This window comes from Pygocentrus nattereri, chromosome 19 (genome assembly GCF_015220715.1).
Source record: "Pygocentrus nattereri isolate fPygNat1 chromosome 19, fPygNat1.pri, whole genome shotgun sequence".
Classification (NCBI taxonomy): domain Eukaryota; kingdom Metazoa; phylum Chordata; class Actinopteri; order Characiformes; family Serrasalmidae; genus Pygocentrus; species Pygocentrus nattereri.
Genome location: NC_051229.1, coordinates 24,374,149 through 24,400,534, shown reverse-complemented (window position 1 = coordinate 24,400,534; position 26,386 = coordinate 24,374,149). Strand labels below are relative to the sequence as shown.

Genomic DNA, 26,386 nt, shown 5'->3' with positions numbered 1-26,386 from the left:
TATATTGTTGAGTAAGTTGTGCTTTTTTCCCCAAACGACTGCACTGTGCAACTTCATCTCCACAGCTTTTTTCCTTCTTAAACTCACATGGTTTGTTACTTGTGTCTCTCATAAACACAAAATGACAACAGAGAAGATCATTTGGTTGATTTTACTCAGCACATGGTTCTGCCTTTGACTAGTCCAGTAGCACTGTGCTGGGACATTGGGGCTGCTGATGTGCTGGTTGATTCGTCATACCATCATACATATTTTGACCAGTCCAGTAAGGCTGTGAGTAAACCAAATGACCCGGAAGTGTTTTGTCTGTCATGGTTGTGTTATTGTGTGCATTCATTTCATAATGGCCTGTCTATTGACAGGGAAGCAAGTTAAAATACTGATTCTGATTATTAGAGATGATTTATATCTGCTGATAATTGGTTCGGTTCAGTTCAGAGTACTTTATTAGTCCCAAAAAGGGCAATTTATTTGTAGCCTTCTCATACATACTCGCGACTATACATATATATATATACACACACATAGATATTTTCCAAAAAAAACAAAAAAAAAAAACACCCTTACATATGTCTAACACCAAATCCACATACACAGGTAAATACATAAATAAATAATGCACTAAGATAACAAATATAACAATCATTTAAAAAGGCTATTATCCACATTTAATAGCTTGATGGCAGAAGGAATAATGGACTTGGAATAGCGATTTGTTCTACTGAAGGGCACAATATAATGCCGACCTGACGGCATTACAGTAAATTCGCTGGATAAAATGTGATCAGATTGAGTGATGATTCCTTTTGCTTTCTGAGCCACTTGTTTCTCCCACAGGGAGACCAGGTCTCTCTGTTGGACTCCAGTTATCTTTGAACAGATTTTTACAACGTCCTTCAGGTTATTCTTGTCCCTCACCGACAGCCCATTAAACCAACAAATAAACGAGAAAGTTAAAACACTTTCAATAAATGACTTGTAGAAACTGCACAACACTGTATGGCAAACATGAAAAGAATTCAGCTTACTCAGTAAGTGAGCTCTTTGTTGACCCTTCTTAACAACCAGCTCTGTATTCGCATCAAATTTAAGTTGGGAGTCAAATACTGTTCCTAAGTACTTATGTGTGTCCCCAATTTGTACCTCTTTTCCATGTATGACACTTGCCTTTGGTTTATTTTTATTTTGACTTTTTTATTTTATTTTTGAAATCAGTAATTAATTCCTTAGTTTTTGATGCATTAAGGTCAAGAAAGTTCTCATCACACCACATAACAAAAGCAGGAAGAGCACAACCATGATCTGACTCTGAGCCCTGAAGAAGAGATAATACAGTGTCATCAGAAAATTTTACAAGACAGCTGCCCTCTCTAGAACTTCTACAGCTGTCCGTCTACATAATGAAAAGCAAAGGAGACAGGACCCAACCCTGAGGTGCATCCATATTTGAGACCATGTTGGACATACGGCCATTCACCAGGACTTGCTGAATTCTGTTGGTCAAAAAATCTAAAAGCAACACCAGCAGCTGATCAGGTAGTTTAAAATAAGAAGCCAATCACTCAATCAAAATATGAGGCTGCATCTTATTAAAAGCTGAAGAATAATCAGCATATAAGAGTCTCACATGAGAATGGGGTCTCTCAAGGTGCTTATACACCCTATCAAGGATAAAAGGTTTTGCATCTTCTACACCCTTACCAGCTTGGTAAGCAAACTACAAAGGATCTAATTTGAGATGCAAGAGACCTGAGAGACCCTCTAAGCTTAGACACGTTCTCAGAAAACTCAGAAAATTGGTTGACATTTACTGTGAATTGTGTCCTGAGGATGAAATGCATCCAGAGTCTTGTTGAATGAGGGCATTACTGTAAGCTGTTATATTTCTTAAACAGGCACATTGAAGCTCGAAAGAAAGCTCTAATTGTAGAGAAGAAGAGGGCAATGAAGATCGCCAACCTTCCTCAACCTGTCCCTAACCCTATAGAGGTACAGTCTCTTCTAGAATCTTGCAACTAACCAGAGAGAGCTACAGGTTTCCTGTAGAGGGATCCTCACGGTAACAACAATCAATAACAGGAATATGCATATGTGCATGAAGAACAATGTTTAAAAAATGAAACAAGAAACAAAACATGAATTACATTACATATGGAATATGTATTTGACGAGTGACTATATTTGACAGTGCCTTAAATCTAATTTGAAAAGATTAAAAGTTTGTGTTCACCTAGCTCTTGAAAAATGAAATCTTGAGCAAAATATCTGTTTTGCACATTAGGACTACCTATGGAGTTATAATTTGTCATTTTTATATTTCTTTCAGAGTATTGGGACTCAGACTCCTCCAACACCCAGTATGGCCTACGTAGAACGTTTTTCCATCACATACTGTCATGTTCCAGAGACAGCAGTGGACAGAGAAATGGAGACTGAGCAGGTACATGCATACTTTGTTGTATCAGTATACAGTAGTGTGAAAAAATGTTTGCCCCCTTCCTAATTTCTTATTCTTCTGCATGTTTGTCACACTTGAATGTTTCAGATCACCAAAGAAATTTCTATATTAGACAAAGATAACACAAGTAAACATAAAATGCAGTTTATAAATGAAGCTCTTTATTATTAAGGGAAAAAGAAATCCAAACCTACAGAGCCCTGTGTGAAAAAGTGATTGCCCCCTAAACCTAATAACTGGTTTGGCCACCCTTAGCAACAAAAACTGCAGTCAAGCGTTTGCGATAACTGGCAGGGAGTCTTTTACAGTGCTGTGGAGGAATTTTGGCCCACAGAATTGTTGTAATTTAGCCACATTGGAGGGTTTCTGAGCACGAACCGCTTCTTTAAGGTTATGCCACAACATTTCAATCATATTCAGGTCAGGACTTTGACTTGGCCATTCCAAAGTCTCAATTTTGTTTTTCCTAAGCCATTCAGAGGTGGACTTGCTGCTGTGATTTGGATCATTGTCCTGCTGCAGAATCCAAGCACGCTTCAGCTTAAGGTCATGAACAGATGGCCGGACATTCTCCTTCAGGAATTTTTGGTAGACAGCAGAATTCATGGGTCCATTTACCACAGCATGTCTTCCAGGTCCTGAAGCAGCAAAACAGCCCCATACCACCACACTACCACCACCATATTTTACTGTTGATATGATGTTCCTTTTCTGAAATTGTGTGTTACTTCTATGCCAGATATAATGGGACATAAAACATCCAAAAAGTTCAACTTTTGTCTAGTCAGTCCACAGAGTATTCTCCCAAAAGTTTTGTGGCTCATCTTCTGTTTCTGGCAAAACTGGAACGAGCCTTTATGTTCTTTTTGCTCAGCAGTGGTTTTCGTCTTGGAACTCTGCCATGCAGGCCATTTTTGGATTTCTTTTTCCTTTAAAAATAAAGACCTTCATTATAAACTGCATTTTGTGTTCACATGTGTTATCTTTGTCTAATATTTAAATTTGTTTGGTGATCTGAAACATTCAAGTGTTACAAACATGCAAATGAATAAGAAATCAGGAAGGGGGCAAACACTTTTTCAAAACACTGTATTTGTAAAGGCCAAATATTGATCAGCACTCTATTGTCAAAACCATGCTTGCATGGACAGTTGTTCTCATAGAGTAGCAATGTGCATGTGTACACACAGTCCCAGTAAAGCTAACTGAAAACCCCTTACATCACAAAATGTAATGCTCACATAACAAAGAAAACGGATTCCAGTGTACTAAATCTGAAAACTGTTTTATATTACTGACCCAATATAACTAACCACATGGTTGATCACTTCTGCAGTCAGATGCTCAGCAGGCAGCAAAGCTGGAGGCTCAGCGACTGAAAGAGTTGGAGAGGGAGGAAGTGCATGATAGGCAGGAGCAACTTGAAAAGGCACGGCTTAGAGGAGGTCATGCACTCCAGAAGGAAAAAGTTATTCAGGTGAGAAATAATTTAGCTTTGGGGGAAGCACTAAGTTCTTCTAGTGTGATCCTGACCCTGTTCCTACTTCTGTCTTTAAGATGGTTAAGATTGTGTTCAACATGATGTTGTAACTGTTATAAGCTGTTCTGTCAACAGGTGCTTTACCAGATGATTTTAAAACTGCCTTTATGATGCCTCTGCTAAAATTACTTTGTTTTAAGCAATTAAATATGTATCTATTCTCAAACAAGTTATATACTGAGACAGCATTGTTTTGTGTTGTCAGTAACCTTGGGCTCAGCGCTGATGCACGAAAGTCCATCTATTTTGGTTTTATTGGATTTTGGTGTTGCTTTGATAGATTATTTTGATAGATAGCTGCTTTGCTAGATTATTTATACTTGGTAGGCCTCTCAGGCACAGTTTTACACTGGTTTAAATCATATTTAGTGAGTAGACAGATTTTTAACCTGAAAATCATTCATGAAAAAAATTAACATTTCTTGTGAAGTCCCACAAGGGTTAGTTCTAGAGCTTTTTCCTTTCTCTTTGTACATCTTAACTCTGGATGTCATTAGGAAAAATATACACTTTCATAGGTATGCTGATGATGTACAACTATATACAGTATTTACATTCCTTCTGATAATCAGGGCTCTGATGATAGACTGTTTCTCAGTGGATGTCAATTTTCTATGACTAAATCATGAAAAAAAGAAATACAGATCTATTATTCAGAGAAAATGCTTTATAAGAAGCTCTGCTTTTTTGCTTCATATACCAAACTTGAAGTATGAAACCTGAGTTTGATCTCATGCTCTGAGCTGTTTTGTCCCGCATGTAATTGCAGTCACTAAAGTAGTTTTTTATCATTTGAGAAATATTGCTGAAGTTCACCCTTTTTTGTTTTAAAGTGACGCAGACAAACGTGTTTATGTATTTGTTACAAGCAGAGATGTTTATTGTAATGCTCTTCTTACTGTGCTGCTGAAGAAAACAATACATCCTTTACAACTTGTACAAAACAGAAAAAGGGATCTTTTTGTCATCTCATGAAAAAACTGCACTGGCTTCCTGTATCTTTCAAAATATCACTGATTTTAGGCGTGCAGAAACTGGCCTTCTGCAAATACCTTCTGTAAAATACAGAACACATGGAGAGCCCACTTTCATTTATTATGCTTCTGAACTGTGGAGCTCAATTCCACCTTTTATTAGACAGTCAAGAAAGGTTTATAAAGGTGTGTCCTTATCATAGAGTTTAATTAAAACTCTTGGTATGGTGCTCTTGTGTCTCTTGGTATTTAGCTCATTAATTTGATCTATATCATTGTTTTATATGATTTTAAATTAATATTCTACACTATGAGCTGCCATCAGCATGAAAACTGCTATCTAAATAAAGATCATTATTGTTGTAATTATCATCAGTATTGGCATACAGATTTCTTGGTGCTGTCAACAATAATGATACTTAAACACTTTCTCCAATGTCCTTCAATTAAAATAAGCAGATATCATGAGTTCAGGTGTTGGTATCGTGTTTGTGTGTGTATGTGTACATATATGGTGTTTGTGTTTATTGGGGCAGGACAATGCCAGGTTGCTGTGTGAGTTAGAGAGATTGCAGCAGGCTGATTTGCAGCAGCGGAGACAGGTTGTGAACAGCATACCAGCACAGATTTTCCAACCGCTCTACAGACATGACGAGCTAAGAGCTGAGAAGCAGAGAGAGCTGGAGTTAGCCTTCCAGGACCTGTACAGTGGAGAGAGAGGTATCTCCTTTCATCCTATACTCCCTGATGTGACATCTGCAGTGCAGTTCCACTGTTTGTTTTTTTTTCAAGAAACAGATAAATACAAGCTAACAGGAGAATGCTGTAGACATAGCATGGTTTTATGTTTCTCAACACTGCCAGTATATGGAATATGGTTGACTCACTTTCAGAACTATTTCTGTTAGCTATTCTCTTTCTCTTTGTGATAATGCTCATCATGATTTGGTTTCTTTACAGCACAAGCTAAGCTGTATCAGAGGAGCTGGAGTTATTGAGTTAGTGGTCCATAGACACCATAGTGTTACGTGACTCAAAGGGTTGTGGTTCTGTTCTTTTACAGAGGTGAGAGGTGACTTAATACTTAAGCCTGTGCCGGAGCCTCTTCCTGCACCATCTGCTAGAAGTAATGATGAGGACCTGGATGTGACCCTTGACCCTGAAGCCACTCCTTGCGAGGAGGCAGGGGAAGGGGAAGAGTCTGCTGCCCCTCCCAGTCAGCGTGTAGGTAAGGATAAAGGAATTAGCTATATTGACTGTTATGTGTGGCAGCATGCAGAAATGCTTCATGTGCTGAGTGTTATTTCTTGCATTATTTTGCTTTTTACTATTTCAAATATGTTATTTTTTTATTTTAAAATGTCAATCATAAACCAAGTTATGACATTTTCAAGTTTAACTCTACATTCAAAGATCCTACTGAATTCATAAAGAAATTCAATTTGATCAGGAGGCAGAAGGGCACTATTAAACATATTTACATTATTTTAATTTATTTACTCTTTCACACTTATTTTATATGTATTATAATTGATCTTGATCTGACTCAGATAAACATGTCTCTGAATGGTGGAAATTTTGGTTATTGTAGAGATCACATTTTGTGGGTAATGTTGGAGAGCTTGATGTTAGTAGCTAAAATTAGCTTAACATTAGCTTTTTATTTCTACATTTAGGGATACCCACTATCTGTCATGTACTCATAAATGAAAGGTAATAGCTTGTAGTTGGATCCAGCAACAGGTGGCTAACACAACAAGCAGGGTCTAGCTACAATAGGAACAATGGTGTAATAAATCTTCATAACAAGCACTGTTATTCTGGGGTATAAAAACGTTTTGATAATTTTGGCAAATCTTCTTAGATTCGCCTTTAAAGGCTCTTGTGTATAACATAATACCCGAATGTTTCATACCAGAATGCTTCGTTATCTTCGTTCCTAGTTTCCAAAACCACTGCAGCAACTTAAGCAGCTGTAAACTCTTTGCGTTCCATTTCATGTGTCTCTGATGTTGACTGAAAAATGTAGGGTTTCTGATGTGATGGGTTAGTCCTTAGTGATTTACTGAGTGTCCATTGGTCAGTTTCTATATTTCATGTGAAAAACACACAAATCCAACAATTAATTCAATTCAATTCAAGTTTATTTGTATAGCGCTTTTTACAACAATGTTGTCACAAAGCAGCTTTACAGAAGTTTGAAAACATACAGTTATAACATATCCCCCAGTGAGCAAGCCAGAGGCGATGGTGGCAAGGAAAAACTCACCTCAGTCTGGAGGAAGAAACCTTGGGAGGAACTCACAAGGGGAGACCCATCCTCCTCTGGTCAAACAGTATTTACAATTGAATAAGCTAAATACCATGTAAAAGCTAAGAGGATCTCTGTTTGAACACTGGATGGTAAAGCTTTAGAAACTGCACTGGTAGAGTCTGACTGAGTCTTTATAAAAAGTGGGAATGAGCTGAAACAGATCCCATCCTATCTCAATGCTGATACATCTGAATGGCACAGTGATGTAATTGAGGGTGTTGCAGTTGGCACAAATGAACAGGAGAGTTGAACAGGGTTGGTGATGGTGAGGAGAAGGCCCTGATGGTCAGTCTTCAGCAGGATGGGAGGGCAGTCATTATCTCAGGAAGAGTTAAGAGACAAAATTAGTTAGTATGATTGTAATAAATATGATTTCCCCCAGAGTGTGGCTGGTGACTCTGGCAAATCTAACAATAAAAGCATAAACTAAAAGGAGAGAACCAGAAGGTAGGACAGATATGAGAGTACCCTGAGACACTGGGATCCCCACACTCCACCGTCAACCAGCCTGTGTGATCATGTGAAGTGGTGGGTCAACAGCACCAACATCTCAGTTTACCATAAGCCTCTATGCCCATGAACCCCTGGATCTCCTGGCTTTATCTAAAGGGGAAGGCTAATTATCAAAAGCTAAACTAAACAAATATGTTTTCAGTCGAGACTTAAAGGTTGAGACTGTGTCAGAGTCCCGAACATTAACTGGGAGATTATTCCACAATTTGGGGGCTTTGTAAGAAAAAGCTCTTCCACCCATTGAAGTCTTCTGAATTTTAGGAACCAGTAGAAAACCAGCATCCTGGGATCTGAGTAAGTGAGGCGGTTCATAATGGGAAATAAGATCTTGCAGGTGAGATACCATGCAGGGCTTTATACGTCAATAAGAGAATTTTATAGTCAAAATGGAATTTGATAGGAAGCAAGTGTAATGCTGATAAAACTGGGCTGATATGATCAAATTTTCTGGTTTTAGTGAGAACTTCTGTTTTAGTTAGGTTTAAAAGAAGGAAATTCTGTAGCATCCAGTTTCTTATATCTTTTAAACAATCTTCTATTTTATTTAATTTGGATTATCATCTGGTTTGGCTGATATGTACAGCTGTGTATCATCAGCATAGCAGTGGAAACTATTTCCATGTATAAATAACATGTATAATGTGAATAACAGAGGACCTAAAACAGAACCTTGTGGAACTCCATATTTCACTTTTGTATAATTGGATGATACATTATTTAATTGTATGAACTGAAACCGGTCAGTGAGGTAGGATGTGAACCAGCATACCCCTATTCCTCTAATTCCAACCATGTTTGATAGTCTGTCTAAGAGAATGGAATGATCTATAGTGTCAGAAGCTGCACTTAGATTGAGTAGTACCAGCAGAGATACGTGGCCTTGATCAGAGGCAAGAAGATCATTTGTTATCTTAACTAGAGCTGTCTCTGTGCTATGGTGGGGCCTAAAACCAGATTGGAATTTTTCATATATGTTCTTCTTATATACATAGAAACAAATTTGCTGGGCTACAGCTTTTTCTAAAATCTTAGAAATAAATAATAAATTAGAAATAGGTCTGTAGCTTGACAATTCACTGGGGTCAAGATTTGGCTTCTTTATCAAAGGTTTAATCACTGCTAGTTTGGGTACATGACCTAGGCTAAGAAAAGAATTAATTATTGTTAAAATGGGTTTAATTATATCTGGTAGTACTTGTTTAAATAAGTTTGTTGGAATCATGTCAAATGTGCATGTTGCAATTGCAGAATTTGAGGAAGATATAATTTTTTTATAGTTCTGACTGCTGAAGCGAACAAAATGTTTCCAGTCTCTCTTGTATAACCACATTTCGTGTTGTTTCAGTCAAACCAGGTGATGGTTAGGTTACTGGTATCGGTTGAACTTTTTGTCTAATATTCTTGATTTTGTTATTTAAAAAGTCCATGAAATCATTGCTGCTATGGTTGGTGGGCATTTGAGGTTCAGATCCTGCCTGGTTTTTGGTAAGCTTTGCAATTGCGCTAAATAAGACTCTAGGATTGTTTTTGTTGATTTCGATAAGTGAGGACAGGTATGCTGAGCATGTTTTGATAAGTGCCTTTCTGTACCTGCTAAGGCTGTCCTTCCAAGCAGAGTGAAAAACTTTCAGCTTGGTTAGTCGCCATTTGCGCTCTAATTTCAATTACAATTACACACGGTGAATAACAGATGACGTGTATTTCAAACCCTCTTTATATTCTCTTAACTCTGGTTGTGAGTCACATGTGATTTTGCAATAAGATGGAATCCAAAAGGGTTGACTTTGCATATTCTGGAAATGTTAGGACCATGCTGTATTATTGCAATAATAGAGAAGCATGCATAGAAACATCAAATTTGATGCGCGCATGGGTTCATGGACGCCAGAGGGTTAACAAATTTACAACAGCTTAAATAACCTACTTGCTCTGAGTTTTGGATTTGACTCGGAGTGGTGGGGAACACGTGATGTGAGGGAGAGGAACACGAATAGCTGATGTATACAGAGAATGGAGAAAATAGACAAAAATTATATAAACAGGTCAGCGTGCTTGGATAAACACAATATTAGCCCAACACTGTGTCACTGGTTGTGTTCCGTCAGTATAGATAGTATCCACATTCTGATGCAATACCTGATGACCCTAAGTCAGGGCCAAATAATCTTCACAAAATCAAATGTTCTACAATGCTTGAAATACACAGGAGTTCCAGCTCCTCTACAACAGGTATCACCACCACGCCTAAAAGGATAGCTTGGAGATGGGCATATCATGTTGTTTTGTATCACAACTTTTTCAAGGCACATATTCTCTTAAAGCACCATGATCTCCCTGAAGAGAACAAGCACCACACAAACATGCCACAGGCCTGATGGAGAAGTATTTTATATATTAATGGATAGATATCTCATTTTTTTAGCTTAATTACTGGTCTTTCCTTGTCTATTTTTTTTTTACCTCAGTTTGCATTTCATTGATCTCCTTCAACTTAAGGGATTCTCTGAACTACATTTTTTGTCTCTCTTTCTCCTTCTTTCTCAGCTGTCATCTTTTTGAGCTGCATCAGTGTCCTTAGTCTTTCTCCTAGTGACTCCAATTTCTCTTGTCTCTATTCTTTCCCTGTCCTTTGTCTCCTGTTTCATCTCTTTCCACTTGATAACAGCTCTGTTTAAATCAAACTGCTCTCAGGGACGGCCAAGTTCTGAAATGAACATCAGATTAGTAAGACTTGTATTAGTCAATAAATTTCAGAATGGAGTTTTAATCCTGTTTTATGTCCATGATCACATCACATCACACACTTGCAATTGGTATGATCATGGCTATCTTAATGATTGGCTCCATTTCAGTGAACATAACACTATGTTCTTGCAACCCAGTCTCCTAAACCTGTTGAAAGGAAAATGAAACATACGAGTCACTGAACACCATGGTTTGCTATAGCATTGCAAACTCTGATCAAGCTTCATCTGCTCTTACATTACACAAAAAGTATGACCATGGGTTTTCAAGTTTCTCTGCACCATAGAGAGTGAAATTCTCAGAGCACTGATTTGCCACAATGTTTTTTGGTTCCAAAACAGTGAATCATGAATATTGTTAGCAGGGAATCATCTGTCAGTCTCATCTATTAAGGATCCTAAATACATGTTCTTTCATGTCATTTAAAGAGTTGAAGTTAAAAAAAAATTAAATTAAAAAAAGAAACTTGTTACAATGAAGAGAACTGAAGAACTCCCCTTCTGTAGGGCCAGGGTGGACTATCATTTATCTCAGGGCCTCTTTGGTACTTTCAACCGTTATTGGACCGTAGAGAAGTCCAGATCCCACATGCATAAGTACAGCCTTCACCATGTGACAGAGAGCCACAAAGGGTAAATGTCTGACAGCTGTCAGTAGACTTACTTTATCAAAGTCCTGAGTGTGGGAGGCAGCCATTTGCTGCACCACTGTGTGCGCCACGCACCACTGACACAGCAGTGGGAATTGACAGCAACCTCGTATGAGGCTGGGTAAACTTCTATTGGGGCTTATCCAATGGTTTCTGCAGTTCATGCAGCTTGCTTCTTTGAAGGCAGAATTACTGAAAAATACAAACATTTTCCACCTGTTCCACATACCTGGATAAATTAGGTGGTGTTAGGAAGGTCCTCCTCCTCACAGTGCAACTACACAATTTTAGTAAATTTAGCCAACACATTCTTTGCTGTATCTGTCTCATGCTTTTTTTTCAGCACTGCTCTGTGAGAAGCTACATCTGAGTAGCGACTTAAAATTGGCATTTTGTAAAATTGGCTGGTAAAAGGCACAGCCTCGTACATTTTAACATTACGTTTTGAGCTGCTCATTACACTGTTGTTTATACACTGCTCAAAAAAATAAAGGGAACACTTAAACAACACAATATAACTCCAAGTAAATCAAACTTCTGTGAAATCAAACTGTCCACTTAGAAAGCAACACTGATTGACAATCAGTTTCACATGCTGTTGTGCAAATGGAATAGACAACAGGTAGAAATCATTGGCGATTAGCAAGACACACTCAATAAAGGAGTGGTTCTGCAGGTGGGGACCACAGACCACTTCTCAGTACCTATGCTTTCTGGCTGATGTTTTGGTCACTTTTGAATGTTGGTGGTGCTTTCACACTCGTGGTAGCACACAAGTGGCTCAGGTAGTGCAGCTCATCCAGGATGGCACATCAATGCGAGCTGTGGCAAGAAGGTTTTCTGTGTCTGTCAGTGTAGTGTCCAGAGGCTTGAGGCGCTACCAGGAGACAGGCCAGTACACCAGGAGACATGGAGGAGGCCGTAGGAGGGCTACCTCTGCCTTTGTGCAAGGAGGAACAGGAGGAGCACTGCCAGAGCCCTGCAAAAGGAGGCCACAAGTAGGCCACAAATGTGCATGTGTCTGCACAAATTTTAGAAATTTTAGAAACCGACTCCATGAGGATGGTATGAGGGTCCGACGTCCACAGATGGGGGTTGTGCTCACAGCCCAACACCGTGCAGGACGCTTGGCGTTTGCCAGAGAACTCCAGGATTGGCAAATTCGCCACTGGCACCCTGTGCTCTTCACAGATGAAAGCAGGTTCACACTGAGCACATGTGACAGACGTGGCAGTGTTTGGAGACGCCGTGGAGAACAATCTGCTGCCAGCAACATCCTTCAGCATGACCGGTTTGGCCGTGGGTCAGTAATGATGTGAGGTGGCATTTCTTTGGAGCGCCCTCCATGTGCTCGCCAGAGGTAGTCTGACTGCCATTAGGTACCGAGATGAGATCCTCAGACCCCTTGTGAGACCATATGCTGGTGCGGTTGGCCCTGGATTCCTCCTAATGCAGGACAATGCTAGACCTCATGTGGCTGGAGTGTGTCAGCAGTTCCTGCAAGATGAAGACATTGAAGCTATGGACTGGCCCGCCCGTTCCCCAGACCTGAATCCGATTGAGCACATCTGGGACATCATGTCTCGCTCCATCCTCCAATGCCATGTTGCACCACAGACTGTCCAGGAGTTGGCGGATGCTTTAGTCCGGATCTGAGAGGAGATCCCTCAGGAGACCATCCGCCACCTCATCAGGAGCATGCCCAGGCGTTGTAGGGAGTTCATACAGGCACGTGGAGGCCACACACAATACTGAGCCTCATTTTGACTTGTTTTAAGGACATTACATTAAAGTTGGATCAGCCTGTAGTGTGTTTTTCCACTTTAATTTTAACTCCAAATCAAGGCCTCCATTGGTTAATAAATTTGATTTCCATTGAGAATTTTTGTGTGATTTTGTTGTCAGCACATTCAACTTTGTACAGAATAAAATATTCAATGAAAATATTTCAGTCATTCAGATCTAGGATGTGTTATTTGAGTGTTCCCTTTATTTTTTTGAGTAGTGTAGTTTGAGCCACAGATATATTCTGAGTCACTTTGCCTAATACTTGTCTTCAGATCGCTGCTTACTTTGTTGACGTTACTGTTACGTGCCTTAGGATCCTGAGGATTAATGTTGTCAGCATAGAGATCACTGGCACTGCTGTTTGCTCTAGTCCTTTCAGGTTCTATTTCTTTTTTCTGAGAGGGTTCCACTTCAGATGATGTAGATGTGTGGTTTACGGTCCATGTTGGTGTGCCTTCATGTTCATATCATTAAAACTTGTCTGTGTAAACAGGTGATTCTGCATCAACAGAGGGGGCTCATAGCCTTGTAGATAGAGGGAGAGAGAGCATGCCAAGTGTGTTGTCCAGGGTGAAAGTCAGTCTGTCCGGCCAGTTATCCTGCATTCCATGCTCATGCAAACATTGGCTGAACATAATCTGACATTGCAGTAAATACATGTTGGAATTTTCTGCATTAAAAGTGCTGGATCTGTGGGAAATTATGTGCAGTACTGCTATCCTGCACAGAAATTCATGCGCATAGATGTTGTCCCATGTTATAAAAGTAATAAAAATAATATGCCAAAATACACACCTACACACAGACACAGCTCCCAGCTACCAGAGGAGAGAAATACCCAGACAACAGTGCAGATTCACTTCCAGTGCATTACTTGGCTGAGGGTGTAGGTCCCTCAGTAGACCTTGTAGCAGTAGACTGAAGTAGCTGGTCTGCAAAGCCTGCTGTGTGTGAGTCCTTGTAGTTGACGTGTGGTGGCTAGCCCAGGCAACTTTGGCCTCTTTTCCACTGCTTGGCTGAAGGGTTCTAAACACTGAGCTTTTCTGTGATGTGTGACAACATATGGCCAGTAGATAAAAAGAAGCCAATGTGTCTCCCGACGCACAGGCCAAGATGACCAGGCAACCTTTTCATATAATGCAAGGTGTTGTACGGGTCACCCGTACTGAATCTTAAAGCAGAGTGGTATACTAGAGATTTTAGAGCAGATGCAGATGCATTTTGTGTATCACTTCCAAGGCACTAGGGCACAAATAGGGCACAAAGTGTCAGCCATATTGCAGCAGTACACTTACACCAAAACACACAAACATGCATACAAATTCTGTGGTTACTCAGTCATATGATATAATTTAAAAAGTTATAACAGTAATGTTATCTCAACGGCTGTTTCAGTTGGTTATCTTGCTGCAGGTGGTGGACACACACATTCAAACATTCTTGATTAAAATCAACCTCTCAATAAATATGAATGATTTTTCAGTATAGAGATCAAATGATGTTAGAACAACAAAATGAATATTTTACTTTTCTCCAGTTTGATGTGCTTTTTGTATGTAATTTGTGTACAGAATTTTACATTTTTTTACTGTTATAATTACTGGCATGGAATCTTCTCCATGTAGTCCTTGCATATAGTTTTCACAGTGCCTTTCTCCTCAGTGAACTCTGCACAGCCAACCCTACAGAGGCTGCTTGAGCGCATCAGAAGGCAGAGAGAGCAGAGGAGTTGTCGACAATTTCCAGCAGGGCGAGGAAAAGCTGTGCTTGAGAATACAAGCATTGAAACAGGATCTCTGAGCAACCAGGAGTGGGAGCATGCACCCAGCTCGGAACAGGACACGTCTGATGCATTATACAGGACTGGTTAGTTTGTCAGTTCTTCCACACTGTTGTTGTTGCTGTTAGGCTGGATCAGAGCATAGGAAATTGGACTTATTTACTTAATTTTCCTGTTTTCTCAGACTCCAAGTTGAGTGTGGAATCTAGCATGGAGGAGTCCATACCTCGTCTAGAAGAGCAGTTCACAGAGAACTCGAGAAAAATGCAGGTGAGTGGCTAGGGGAGAACGGTGCCAGACACTGATTATACACAGCACTGGTACATAGGGGTGGGCGATACAGGGAAAAAAAATAATCACGATACACAGTATGTATTGTAATATTTTGACACACAGACACAGTGCACTAGTAGTGCCACTTCAAAACTGCCATCAATCACTCTGGGTTCAGCTGTTTTTATTCAGCATTTCACATACAGTACTGTACTCAGTCCAATTAATCAGGAGTAATTATGTTCTCTTTTTAATGAAAGATGAAGTTGATCTGTGTTCTTTAAGTTTAGTTTGTACAAACGTTATGAATTTGACTATTGGTACTGGTTTCAGCTGAAGGCACATTCATTACCAAAAGAAAATGTTTTTCCTGTTTCCCCAAATATATAGTCTGTAAATCTGTGGAGGTGCTTGGCTGCCTATCTAACTGTTAACTAAATGCAATATTAACAACATTTTCTGTAAGCCAACAAGCAAACCCTGCAGAGTGCATTTGTTTGGTGAACTCTGGTGCCCTTCAAAATGGTAAAGTTTTACTTTTGAGTTTTTCATTAAAATATCTTTGATTTTTGGTCTGTATTGTGTAGTTTGAGAGTGTAAAGGATGTTTTTTGTATATTTTGTGATTTACTTACCTGCTGAACTTACACTGTATTGCAAAAAGTATTTGCCTGTCTTCTTTCGCATGCTTATGAATTTGAGTGACATCCCATTCTAAATCCACATGGTTTAATATGATGTCAGCCCGCCCATTGCAGCTATAACTCTTCTGGGAAGGCTTTCCACAAGATTTAGGAGTGTGTTTATGGGAATTTTTGACCATTCTTCCAGAAGCACATTTGTGAGGTCAGGCACTGATGTTGGACAAAAAGGCCTGGCTCACAGTCTCCGCTCCAGTTCATCCCAAATGTATTCTGTCAGGTTGAGGTCCGGACTCTGTGCAGGCCAGTCAAGTATTTCCACAACAAACTTGCTCATCCATGTCTTTATGGACTTTGCTTTGTGCAGTCATGTTGGAACAGGAAGGGGCCGTCCCCAAACTGTTCCCACAAAGTTGGGAGCATGAAATCGTCCAAAATCTCTTGGTCTGCTGAAGCGTTAAGAGTTCCTTTCACTGGAACTAAGGGCCGAGCCTAACTCCTGAAAAACAACCCCACACCATAATCCCCTCTCCACCAAACTTTACACTTGGCACAATGCAGGTGTCACTCCAGTGAACATGTCTCCACTGCTCTAGAGTCCGGTGGTGGCGCTTTACACCACTGCATTCCACACTTTGCATTGCGCTTGGTGATGTAAGGCTTGGATGCAGCTGCTCAGCCATGGAAACACATTCCATGAAGCTCTCTACACCCCACACTTAAGCTAATCTTAAGGCTACATGAAGAAGAATGCAGAAAGTTGGCGACCTCTGCACATGCGCCTCACCATCTGCTTACCCTGCTCTGTCATTTTATGTGACCTACAACTTCGGGGCTGTCGAGTTGCGGTCATTCCCAGTTGCTTCCACTTTGTTATAATACTACTCACAGTTGACTGTGGAATATTTAGTAGTGAGGAAATTTCATCACTGGACTTGTTGCACAGGTGGCACCCTCTCACGATACCACGCTGGAATTCACTGAGCTCCTGAGAGCGTCCCATTCTTTGACAAATGTTTGTAGAAGCAGTCTGCATGCCCAGCTGCTTGATTTTATACACCTGTGGCCATGAAAGAGATTGGAACACCTGAATTCAATGATTTGGATGGGTGAGTGAATCATTTTGGAAATATAGCGTGTCTTACTGTGTCTGAAACTTCTCTCAGAGTTGTGATTTTTTTAGTTACATGATTTTTGTCAACATTGGTTCAGTGTTAATTATGTTAGTGAAAGGACCGGCCGTTTTTGGTCCGTTCATGAAGAGGAACCAGAGAGTGGATCACCTGTCCTGTGGAAAGTCTCAGTTGCAGCAAGAGCGCTTGGTGCAGAAAGACAGAACCACTCTCGTAATCAATCAAAGAGTTTATTAAGTCCTCTGCACAAAGAAAGAAGGGCACTCCTTCTTTTATACAAACACGTCCTGCCCTGTTGCGTACAAGCAAACAGGGTGGACCCAAATAAGTTGTCTAACAGTCATGAAATGCTAAGCTGACACTCACGGACCACCGGAACTGCCCAAAGGAGGGGGGCTTCTGCTCTGTGTACGATAATCTTACCTACGAAAGAGAACAAATGGTTCTGGACAGAATGTTGTCCCGATAAGAGGAGCAAGTTGTTTGTGCAAACTGCCAAGGACAGTAGCTATGCTTGCTGCAAAGTCTGCTTAGAGCAGAGTTAGAGCAGAGTTAACCCTTTCAGTTAGTGTAACTGTGCAATTCAGAACTGAAATGTGATATTTATATCATTTACATTTACAGCATTTAGCAGATACTCTTATCCAGAGTGACTTACAAAATGTGCTTTGTCTATCTAGTGAAAGTATCTTTGCTAGTTACCAATAGGTTAGAGAGAATGCTAGTCCTGAGCTCAGATACTGCTAGAAACAAAAAGCCACTGTTGATACATACAGAAAAAGGAACAGAGTTAAGCACAGAGCAGAGCAGTACAATACAATACATTACAATGAATACTTAACTCAGTGCTCATTAAAGTGCTATATAAAGAGATGTGTCTTGAGCTGCCATCCAAGAAAACATGTCAGACAGATATGCCGAGATGCGACTGGAAACTTGTGTCAGAGGGTGAGAAAGAAAGCAATAGTTGAGTGTGATCAGCATAACAGTCATAAGAGAAGCCAAGAGAGGATATTACATCACCAAAAACTAGTGTAAAAAGAAAAGAAAAGAGGACCCAGCACCAAGCCTTGTGGGACACCAGTGGAAAGCCTGCATGGAGAGGATGTTGACCCTCTCCATGTTACCGCATAAGAGAAATCCTCCAGATAGGACTTTAACCACACAGTGACTGTGATTTCAAGGTTGACCATGTCAAAAGCTGTTGAGAGGTCAAGAAGATTCTATGTTTGTATATATTTTTTTGTTTTGATCTAGATCCAGAGAACCTAACTACAAGTATAAACACATCCCAAATCATACCGTGTCCTACACCCAAGTTGAAATTCTAGTGTTTATTTGCAGCATTAGCCTTGTCGCTCAAGTGCCAAACTATAGAAGCAAAATTTGGATGCCAAACACGTCTTTGCTGTTTGAGTACATTCAAGTTAAATGGTAATGGATTTTTGCTGAACCATGCCTTTGAACAAAGCTGTATTTGTAGTATGTTTACTATGGTTTCAGGCCTTTTACCTTATGCACATGATATTTGTGCCAAATTTGTGACTGCAAACTTGTGCATCAGCCGAATTTAGACTGTCATAAATAAAGGTTGAAGTTATGGAAAGTTATGGAATTTCACACACTTTGCCCCTATGTATTTCGTTGTAGATTGAAGAGTATAGACAGCGAATTTTTAATTCTCAATTAATGCTTTGGGTCTAAATCATTACATATTAATGTTTACTACTTTAGAACATCCACAAGCGAAAGCAAAGTTATGTGCGATTCTTCAGCATCTCTGCAACCTTAAACAATGGTGTGTTTTACTGTGGAAAGCATTCTGTTTGGTTCCTGTCTCAAAGAAGTCTTCTGTCTCCTCTTTCAATGATTATACACGAGTGGCTCTTATATTCCACATCATGAAGGTCCTGGATAGACTAGTGTTGTCACATCTCAGACCTGAGCTCAGCGCTGTTTTGGACCCCCTGCAGTTTGCTTAACAACATCAGATTGTTTTTTTAGACATGTTATTTATTTACTGCAGAAGTTGCATTCCCATTTGCAGAAAGCAGCATCATAGTGCTGGGGGAGAAGGTGGATAAGTGCATGATAACCTGGGTCCTGGATTACCTGTCTGGATGACCACAGTATGTGTAGCTGGGAACCTGCCAGTCTGATCATCTGGTCAGTAGGGAACTGTGCTCTCCCCCTTCACTCTGCACACCACTGACTTCCAGTACAGGTCAAACCTCTGCCACCTGCAGAAATGTTTGGACTACTCTGTGGTGGTCAGGTGCATCAGGGATAGGCAGCAAAAGAGAATACAGAGACATTGTGAACAGCTTTAAGTGGTCTGCGAGGAACCATCTGCTCCTCGCTATGACCAAGACCAAGGACATGGTGACTTCAGGAGGAAGAGTACCATGATCAGTCCCATTACCCCATCATGGGCCAGAATGTTGAGCTGGTAAACACCTACAAATACTTGGGTGTTCTGCTTGATAACAAACTGTTCTGGAGTGTAACACACAGGCTGTGTACACGATCCATCCATCCATCCATTCATGCCAATAAAACACAAAACAGTGATTTAGTAAATTCTGTTTGACCTGTATTAAATTGTAAACTGTACAAAAACACATTAATTGATTTTGGATTATAAACTTGTGTTTTGAAGATATATGCTCATTTCATTTAATGTCTGCAACATGTTCAAAAAAGTTTACCACAAAAAAAGCCTGTTTACCACTGTGTGTATATCACCTTTCAAAAACACCTTTCTAGGTAGAATTTTAAAAGTAGAATTTTTGCCATTATTCAGTAATACAGGTCTTTACCTGTACAACTGTACAGGGCCTTCACTGTTGTATTTTGAGCTTAATAATGCACCACACATTTTCAGTGGAAAACTGCTCTGGACTGGGGCAGGCTCCCGTCGGCACCCGCACACTCTGACTATGCAGCTATGCATATGGCTTGATGTCATTTTGAAATAAGCATTGATGTCCGAAAAAGACCCCTTTATTGTTAGAAGCATATAGAAGCATTTATCACTCCAAAAATATGTTCAGTGTTAATGGTGCTTTCACAGATGTGCAAATTACCCAGTAATATCCCCCATATCATGATAGATCTTGGCTTTTTAACTTCACACTCTTAATAATCTGCTTTTAATCCTTTTCTTCTTTGGCCCAGAGAACATAACATGCGTTATTGCCAAAAACATTCTGTTTAAGAGAACTTTTGCTTTTCATCATCTACTGTGCATAATAACATATTTTAACACATTCAGAGAATCTGGAGAAATTTCTGTATGCACGGGACAAGTCTTTGGGCCCTTAGATACCATGAGCTGAGAAACACTTCTGAAAACCACTGTCTGTGAAAACAGTTCATCACGGCATTTGTGGATGCAAGTTAAAACTCTAAAATGCATAGAAGAAACCATATATAAACAGGATCCAGAAATGCTGCCACCTTCTCTGGGCCCAGGGTCTTTTAAAATTGACAGAGGGGAAGTGGAAAAGTGTCCCGTGGTCCAACAAATCAAACATTTTTATTCTTTTTGGAAATCATGGACACTCAGCTTGTTATCAGTGCAAAATTCAAAAGCCAATGTTCTTGATGGTATAGAGGTGCATTAGTATACAGGGCATGGGTGACGTGCACATCTGTGAAGGCATCATTAATGCTGAACAATATATACATGTTTTGGCAACACATACCACCATCGAGATGACATCTTTCCCAGGGAAGGCCTTGATTATTTCAGCACTGCAATATCAAACCTGCCTGCAGTCAAAACCTGTCACCCACTGATAACATTTGCTGCATTATGAAATTAAAAATACTACAAAGCAGGAACTAAACTGTTGAGCAGCTGAAATCCTATATCAAATAAGAATGGGAAGATATTTCAAATGCTTCCCAAATGCTTACAGAGTGTTGTTAAAAGAGGAGGTAATGAAACACTGTGCCCCTGGAACAAGTTGCTGCCATCAAATTCATAATGGGAGAACTATTTGAGAACTATTTTACCTGTGAGCTTATGAACTTCTTCAGCTGCAGATCTGCAGTGACTTGCATGCTAATAGTGCTCCCTGCTGGAGAAACTTAAGACTACAAATGTTTTCAGATTTCCAAAGTCATTTCCATCTGTTTCCACACAAAAAAAACCCCACAAAAGGTGGTTTCCATTGTTCCAGTGGCATTTTCATCATTCAGCTAACCACCGGGACACTTAAACTGTAGAGACAGAGAATTGCAGTCCATGTAATCAGTTGTTTTTCCCACCCCTAGAATCTGCACTGCTTAACATTAAACTAGAATTGCAGTAGACTTGGCATCTTTGGATTGATTAAAATGAACCCTGGTGGGATTGCTTCGTTAGTGTGTTTCATTAGAGCAAGTGGGCACAGTGCTACAAGAATAAACGCACCCTCAAAGGGCCTAGCAGCCAAAATCTACCTAGTTATAATGCATTTTGCGTGACATTTAATTGAGTTTTTTGTAATCCTTAAAACTGCACACCTAAAATTGCAGAATGATGATGGTACACAGACCTGTATCTGGTTGGACTGCAGGAGTTACATATCCTTTTTAAATTCTAGTCAATAATTCATATGCATATCTGTGAAAAAGGGTGTATGTCGTGGTATGTGTTATTTACATGTAAAATTTAAATTTTATAATGCAGTAATTTAAGGCTATGTGATGTAGACTTAGTGGTTTATGTATTGCTGGGTCTTTTTTGTTTGAGTGGCTTAATGTGTATTTTGTGTGACTGTATGAAGGAGAGAGGCTTTACATTTTGTTTTTTAATGTTTTGTTTTGTTTATTTTTATCCTCAGGAAAAAGTGTTTGCTCCTGTGTCAGATAGTTCACAATCCCAGAGACTCTGGAACTATCAGCAGAGACTCCTTGTACAGAACAGGTTCGTGAGTATATGCCATGAGCAGCTCTCTCCATAGGTATTGCAGTTTTAGTATTCATTTTGAATCAGAATTTTTATCATGTCCAAATTGAATGATGCATTTGTGTGTGTGTGTGTATGTATGTGTGTGTGTGTGTGTGTGTGTGTGTGTGTGTTACCAGACTTAAAAAGAAATGTGTTGAAGATGCCCGAAGGCAACTGGAGGAATACCAAAAGAAATTGCAATTATGTTGTTCCATGAAAGCAACACAAACACAGGAACCTCCTCTAACTGAGGAAACTTGCTGTGTGCCCTCTTTTGCTGATGGAGAACACTCATCTGCATTCACACGGACACTGGTTGCTAATGCTGACTTCCCCATCCCTCTTTATACTCCAACAGTGGACATTACACAAAGTCACCATGACCTTACACCCACTGAGTCTCAGACCCATGCTGACCCAGTATTGTTCAGCCAGCCCTCTGGACAAACTACCGGCAGTGCCCTTGCCACAATGTCCAGTGTTCCTAGCCCTGCCATAACCACATATGCCTGTACGCCCAGAGAAGTTTTAAATACACACTCCTTTATTCCAGAGCAGTCTCTGAGTCTCAGCTTTATTCAGCCCGCTGTGTCTGCACTCTCTACATCTCATACAATGCAGGACTGCAGCATGGCACTGGTTCCACTGCCAGAAGCCAGCTCCTTGTCAGAGAGGAGGTGTAGAGATGGTCCTTTTGACATGGGAGAGAATGCTCTACCTTCTGTTGTTCTGGAGCGCTTGTTGAGCTGCACCCACCACAAACCTCCTGCACTAGTCCCTCCACAATTCCCTGAAGTCAAAGTGCCTCTAGTGGGAAGGCCTCCTGCAGTGGTCCCAAGCTCTGGGCAGACGTCTACAAGGCCTGGGCAAGAAGAGGTTATGCAGAATCACCTATGCATGGTCCAAGAGATGGAGAAAAATCAGTCAGTTAGAGAGCAGATGAGGAAGCAAAGAAGTACTCTGGAGGCTTTACTCAGAGAAGAGCACACAGAGGTAACCAGGACTGTGGAAAAGCAATTTACCATACCATGTTAGTTGTAAGTTGCTATGCCAGATTTCTGAAACAGTGATTCTTCTTTTGGCATGTGGGTTAGGAATCATTCGACTTGTCAGACGTGCCGGCCAGTCGTCTTACTCTTATGGAAACCCTGTTGAAAGCAACTGAGGAAAGTAACACACTGTGTCCATACTTTACACCTCTAATTCCCCTGCTTGAGCCCAATGGTAAGATTCTTTTGCTTTTTTTGTGTGAAAAATGATGTATGTGGTTATCTACGTTTTACAGTATACAAAAGTAATTCTTAATCCAGTCTCCACTGGAGTCTGTTCGTTAATAAGCAGATTTAGTATCTGTATCAAGGTTTGGCACAGTACTATCAAAAACCATAGATATGATGCCAAACGGCTACATTTTTTAGTTTACTTGTTGATGTATGACCAGTAAACTGAAACTGTGTGGCCATATAGTCACTTACTAAAACTTACACACTCCTTTCACATGCTGATAATAATTATATCTTCAGAACTGTGTGTATGTGAGTCAGGGAGTGGTGCACAAATTAGACCACCGATATCTCGCCCACCTCGCATGGTCCAAATCCATCTGCAGGACTTGCAGCCACATGAACTCAGTACCATCCAAGAAGTGGACACACCAGCCAATGCTACTCAGAATACAGGTATGCATACAGACGTTCATACAGTTGGTCAAAAAGTTTTTGTTAATAAATTAGCTACTTTTTATATTTACACATGAACCTGCAGTGTCCTATTCAATACAATTGTGCACTTCCCTCTTTCCCTCAAATCACACAAACAGGCCCTAGAACACATTTTGACCGATAAATAACAATAAATATTGCAAAAATGATAATAAAATGAATAATATTTATCTCTGTCTTTCCGTTTACATTGTTTTTGAGATATAACAAATATCTGATATTAAATATGCTAAATTTATAATTAAACTCAATTTATAATTAAATAAAGCCTGTCTTGCTGTGTATCAGAGTTTTAGGAGTCAGCATGAATCCAAGAGGATAGAAAATCAATACAAAAACATGTCCACCTTATGCTAATTGTTTATTTTTTACTAATAATAACTAATAGAATGAATCACCACCAAAATACTTGCACTTTCAGCTCACAGACACTTCGGACTATTTCTGAAAAGATTACTACTTCTCATCAAAAATGGCCCAAATTTATAAAGATGTTAAATAAATATAAATTATAAATCTCTAGCATTTGCAAAATGCAAAACAGCCCAGGGTCTACTGAAAATAACAACATATGGCATGCGTGACTGTCACATTTGAATACTTTATAATTGCAATTGTAATTGACCCCAAAAACAAAAATTCCCCAAACTTTTAGGGTTCTAAGTTCTTGTTCTTCCTGGATGCATCCGTGAGGTCCACTCAATAGATGGAGTGTGTTTATAGCTGGCCTGCCATGTTTGGAATGTTGTCTAATAACCTAGTCTCTCTGTGCACATATATTGGTGTTACTCAGGATGGAGACTGCTTAGGAACATCAGGTTACAACTGATTGATTGATTGATTTATTTATTTATTTTTAACTTATTTACGTTTTTTAACATTAAATTGTCATATCTCACTAGCTAACTAACTACAAGAAAAGATCAAAGGGAAAGAATAAACATGGTCCTGTGATATTAACAAGAGATACCAAGAGCAACATCCAAGCAACCACCTAGAAGACCACAGCAATCCCCTATCAATTACTAGAGATACAATTATAACCAGCTATCAGCACCCCAGCAGCCACCTCCAACACCACAGCAATCAAATATCAGCATCTTAGCAACCACCTGAAACACTATAGCAACTACCTTAACACCCACTTAAGAACTACTTAAAAGACTATAGCAACCATCTGGGACAGCTTAGCAAAACTGGAGGAATTGCTAAAGCTGTGCAGAGCATTGTTGTCGTTGTTGTTGTTGTTGTTGTTATCTGTGAGAACCTTCCACCTACAAAGCTTCAACAATTAGTGTCCTCAGTTCCCAAATGCTTATTGAGTGATGTTAATTTTCATCATTTAATAATTTGTATTTTACTTATTTTTCCCTATTTGGTCTGTTATTTATTAAGTTATTTTAATGTTACAATTGTAGTATTTTATTCTGATTTAACAGATTTTTTTTGTACTATTAGTGTTATGATGATTATTTTTGGTATTTAATATGTATCAGTCATTAAAATTTAGTTTTTTCAATCTAAATTCTGTACTGGCTCAGCTACATTGTAAATGTACTCAGAGTTTAAATAAAGGATTGATTTTATAGATTTTTACCATATATTTGGTAAAAACAGTGCAGACGGGAGGTCAGACGACCCATTTTTATAGTCTTGTAAATGTTTTTTCTTAAAAGCCAAGTGCAGTCATTGTGTTTTTTTTAGTTATGAATTTTGATATTTATTTGTGTTTGTGTTGTAGAGTCTGTCTCCCTATGCCCCTCCCACTGGCCTTACAGTGCCAGAAAGCAAACTAAAAAATGCAAATGTATAACTTGTTACGGTTTGGTTTACATTTTTCAAATATTAACAACAATTTAGAACATATGAAACACAAATCTTTGTAATGGCTAAAAATATATATTTTTGCTCCATTTCCATCTGGCATATAAGCACAACAGCTGTCTGATATTCATGTACGAACCCAATTCCAAAAAAATGGGACAGTATTTGAAATGCTAATAGAAATTTAAAGCAGTTACTAGTAAATTCTTTTTGACTTGTATTAAATTGGAAACAGTACAAAGTACTTTGAAAATATACACTAATTCCAAATTTAATGTTTGCACAACATAGTGAAAAAAATAAGATTTATTTACAAATCATCATATAATAGTACAACTCCGATTCCAAAAAAGTACAGATGCTATGAAAAATGTAAATAAACCAAAATGAATTGATGTACAAATAATTTGAATCCTATATTTCATTGAAAATGTTGCAAAGACAACAAATCAAATGTTGAAACTCAGATATTTATTGTTTTTTGAAAAATATATGCCCATTTTGAATTTGATGTCAGCAACATGTTCCAAAAAAGTTGGGATGGGGACAACAAAAAGCTGCTAAAGTTGTATAATGCTTAAAAAAACACTTTGTGGTTAATTGGCAACAGGGCATTAACATGATTGGGTATAAGATGAGCATCCCATTTTTTTTCAGAGTTTTTCAGGAATAAAGCTGAGCAGGGGTTCACCACTCTGTGAAAGACTGCATAGGCAGATTGTGCAACAATTCAAGAATAATGTTTCTCAACATAAAATTGCAAAGATCTTTTGCTTTTCATCTATGGTACATAATATCATTAAAAGATTCAGAGACTCTGGAGAAATCTCTGTATGCAAAGAGCAAGGCCAAAAACCAGTATTTGCTGGCCTTCTTTGATCTTTGGGCCCTCAGGCGGTACTGCATTAAAACAGACATGATTCCATAATGAAAATCACTGCATGATCTTGAATTTCTTAAAAACACTGTCTATGAAAACAATTGGGACGTTGTGTAAAACATAAATAAAAACAGAATACAATGATTTGCAAATTTTTTTCAATCTATATTCAATTGAATACACTACAAAGACAAGATATTTAATGTTCAAACGGA

The 26,386-nt window shown here is 39.2% G+C and overlaps 1 protein-coding gene across 4 annotated transcripts in view; it reads left to right on the top strand.

Moving 5' to 3' along the window:
- Window positions 1–26,386, top strand: part of cep295 (centrosomal protein 295) — a 42,569-nt gene that overhangs the window by 2,969 nt on the left and 13,214 nt on the right. For 3 of the 4 annotated variants that reach the window (XR_001857923.2, XM_017699273.2, XM_017699274.2), the window contains exons 4-14: window positions 1,896–1,989; window positions 2,327–2,440; window positions 3,795–3,935; window positions 5,509–5,692; window positions 6,036–6,200; window positions 14,644–14,847; window positions 14,946–15,031; window positions 21,640–21,722; window positions 21,884–22,739; window positions 22,841–22,970; window positions 23,270–23,425. Coding sequence is in view for 3 of the 4 variants with exons in the window: in XM_017699273.2 (XP_017554762.1) it covers window positions 1,896–1,989; window positions 2,327–2,440; window positions 3,795–3,935; window positions 5,509–5,692; window positions 6,036–6,200; window positions 14,644–14,847; window positions 14,946–15,031; window positions 21,640–21,722; window positions 21,884–22,739; window positions 22,841–22,970; window positions 23,270–23,425 (2,213 nt within the window). In the remaining variant the exon portion in view is untranslated. The remainder of the gene's footprint in view (window positions 1–1,895; window positions 1,990–2,326; window positions 2,441–3,794; window positions 3,936–5,508; window positions 5,693–6,035; window positions 6,201–14,643; window positions 14,848–14,945; window positions 15,032–21,639; window positions 21,723–21,883; window positions 22,740–22,840; window positions 22,971–23,269; window positions 23,426–26,386) is intronic. The other variant, XM_037531008.1, reaches the window with a different exon arrangement.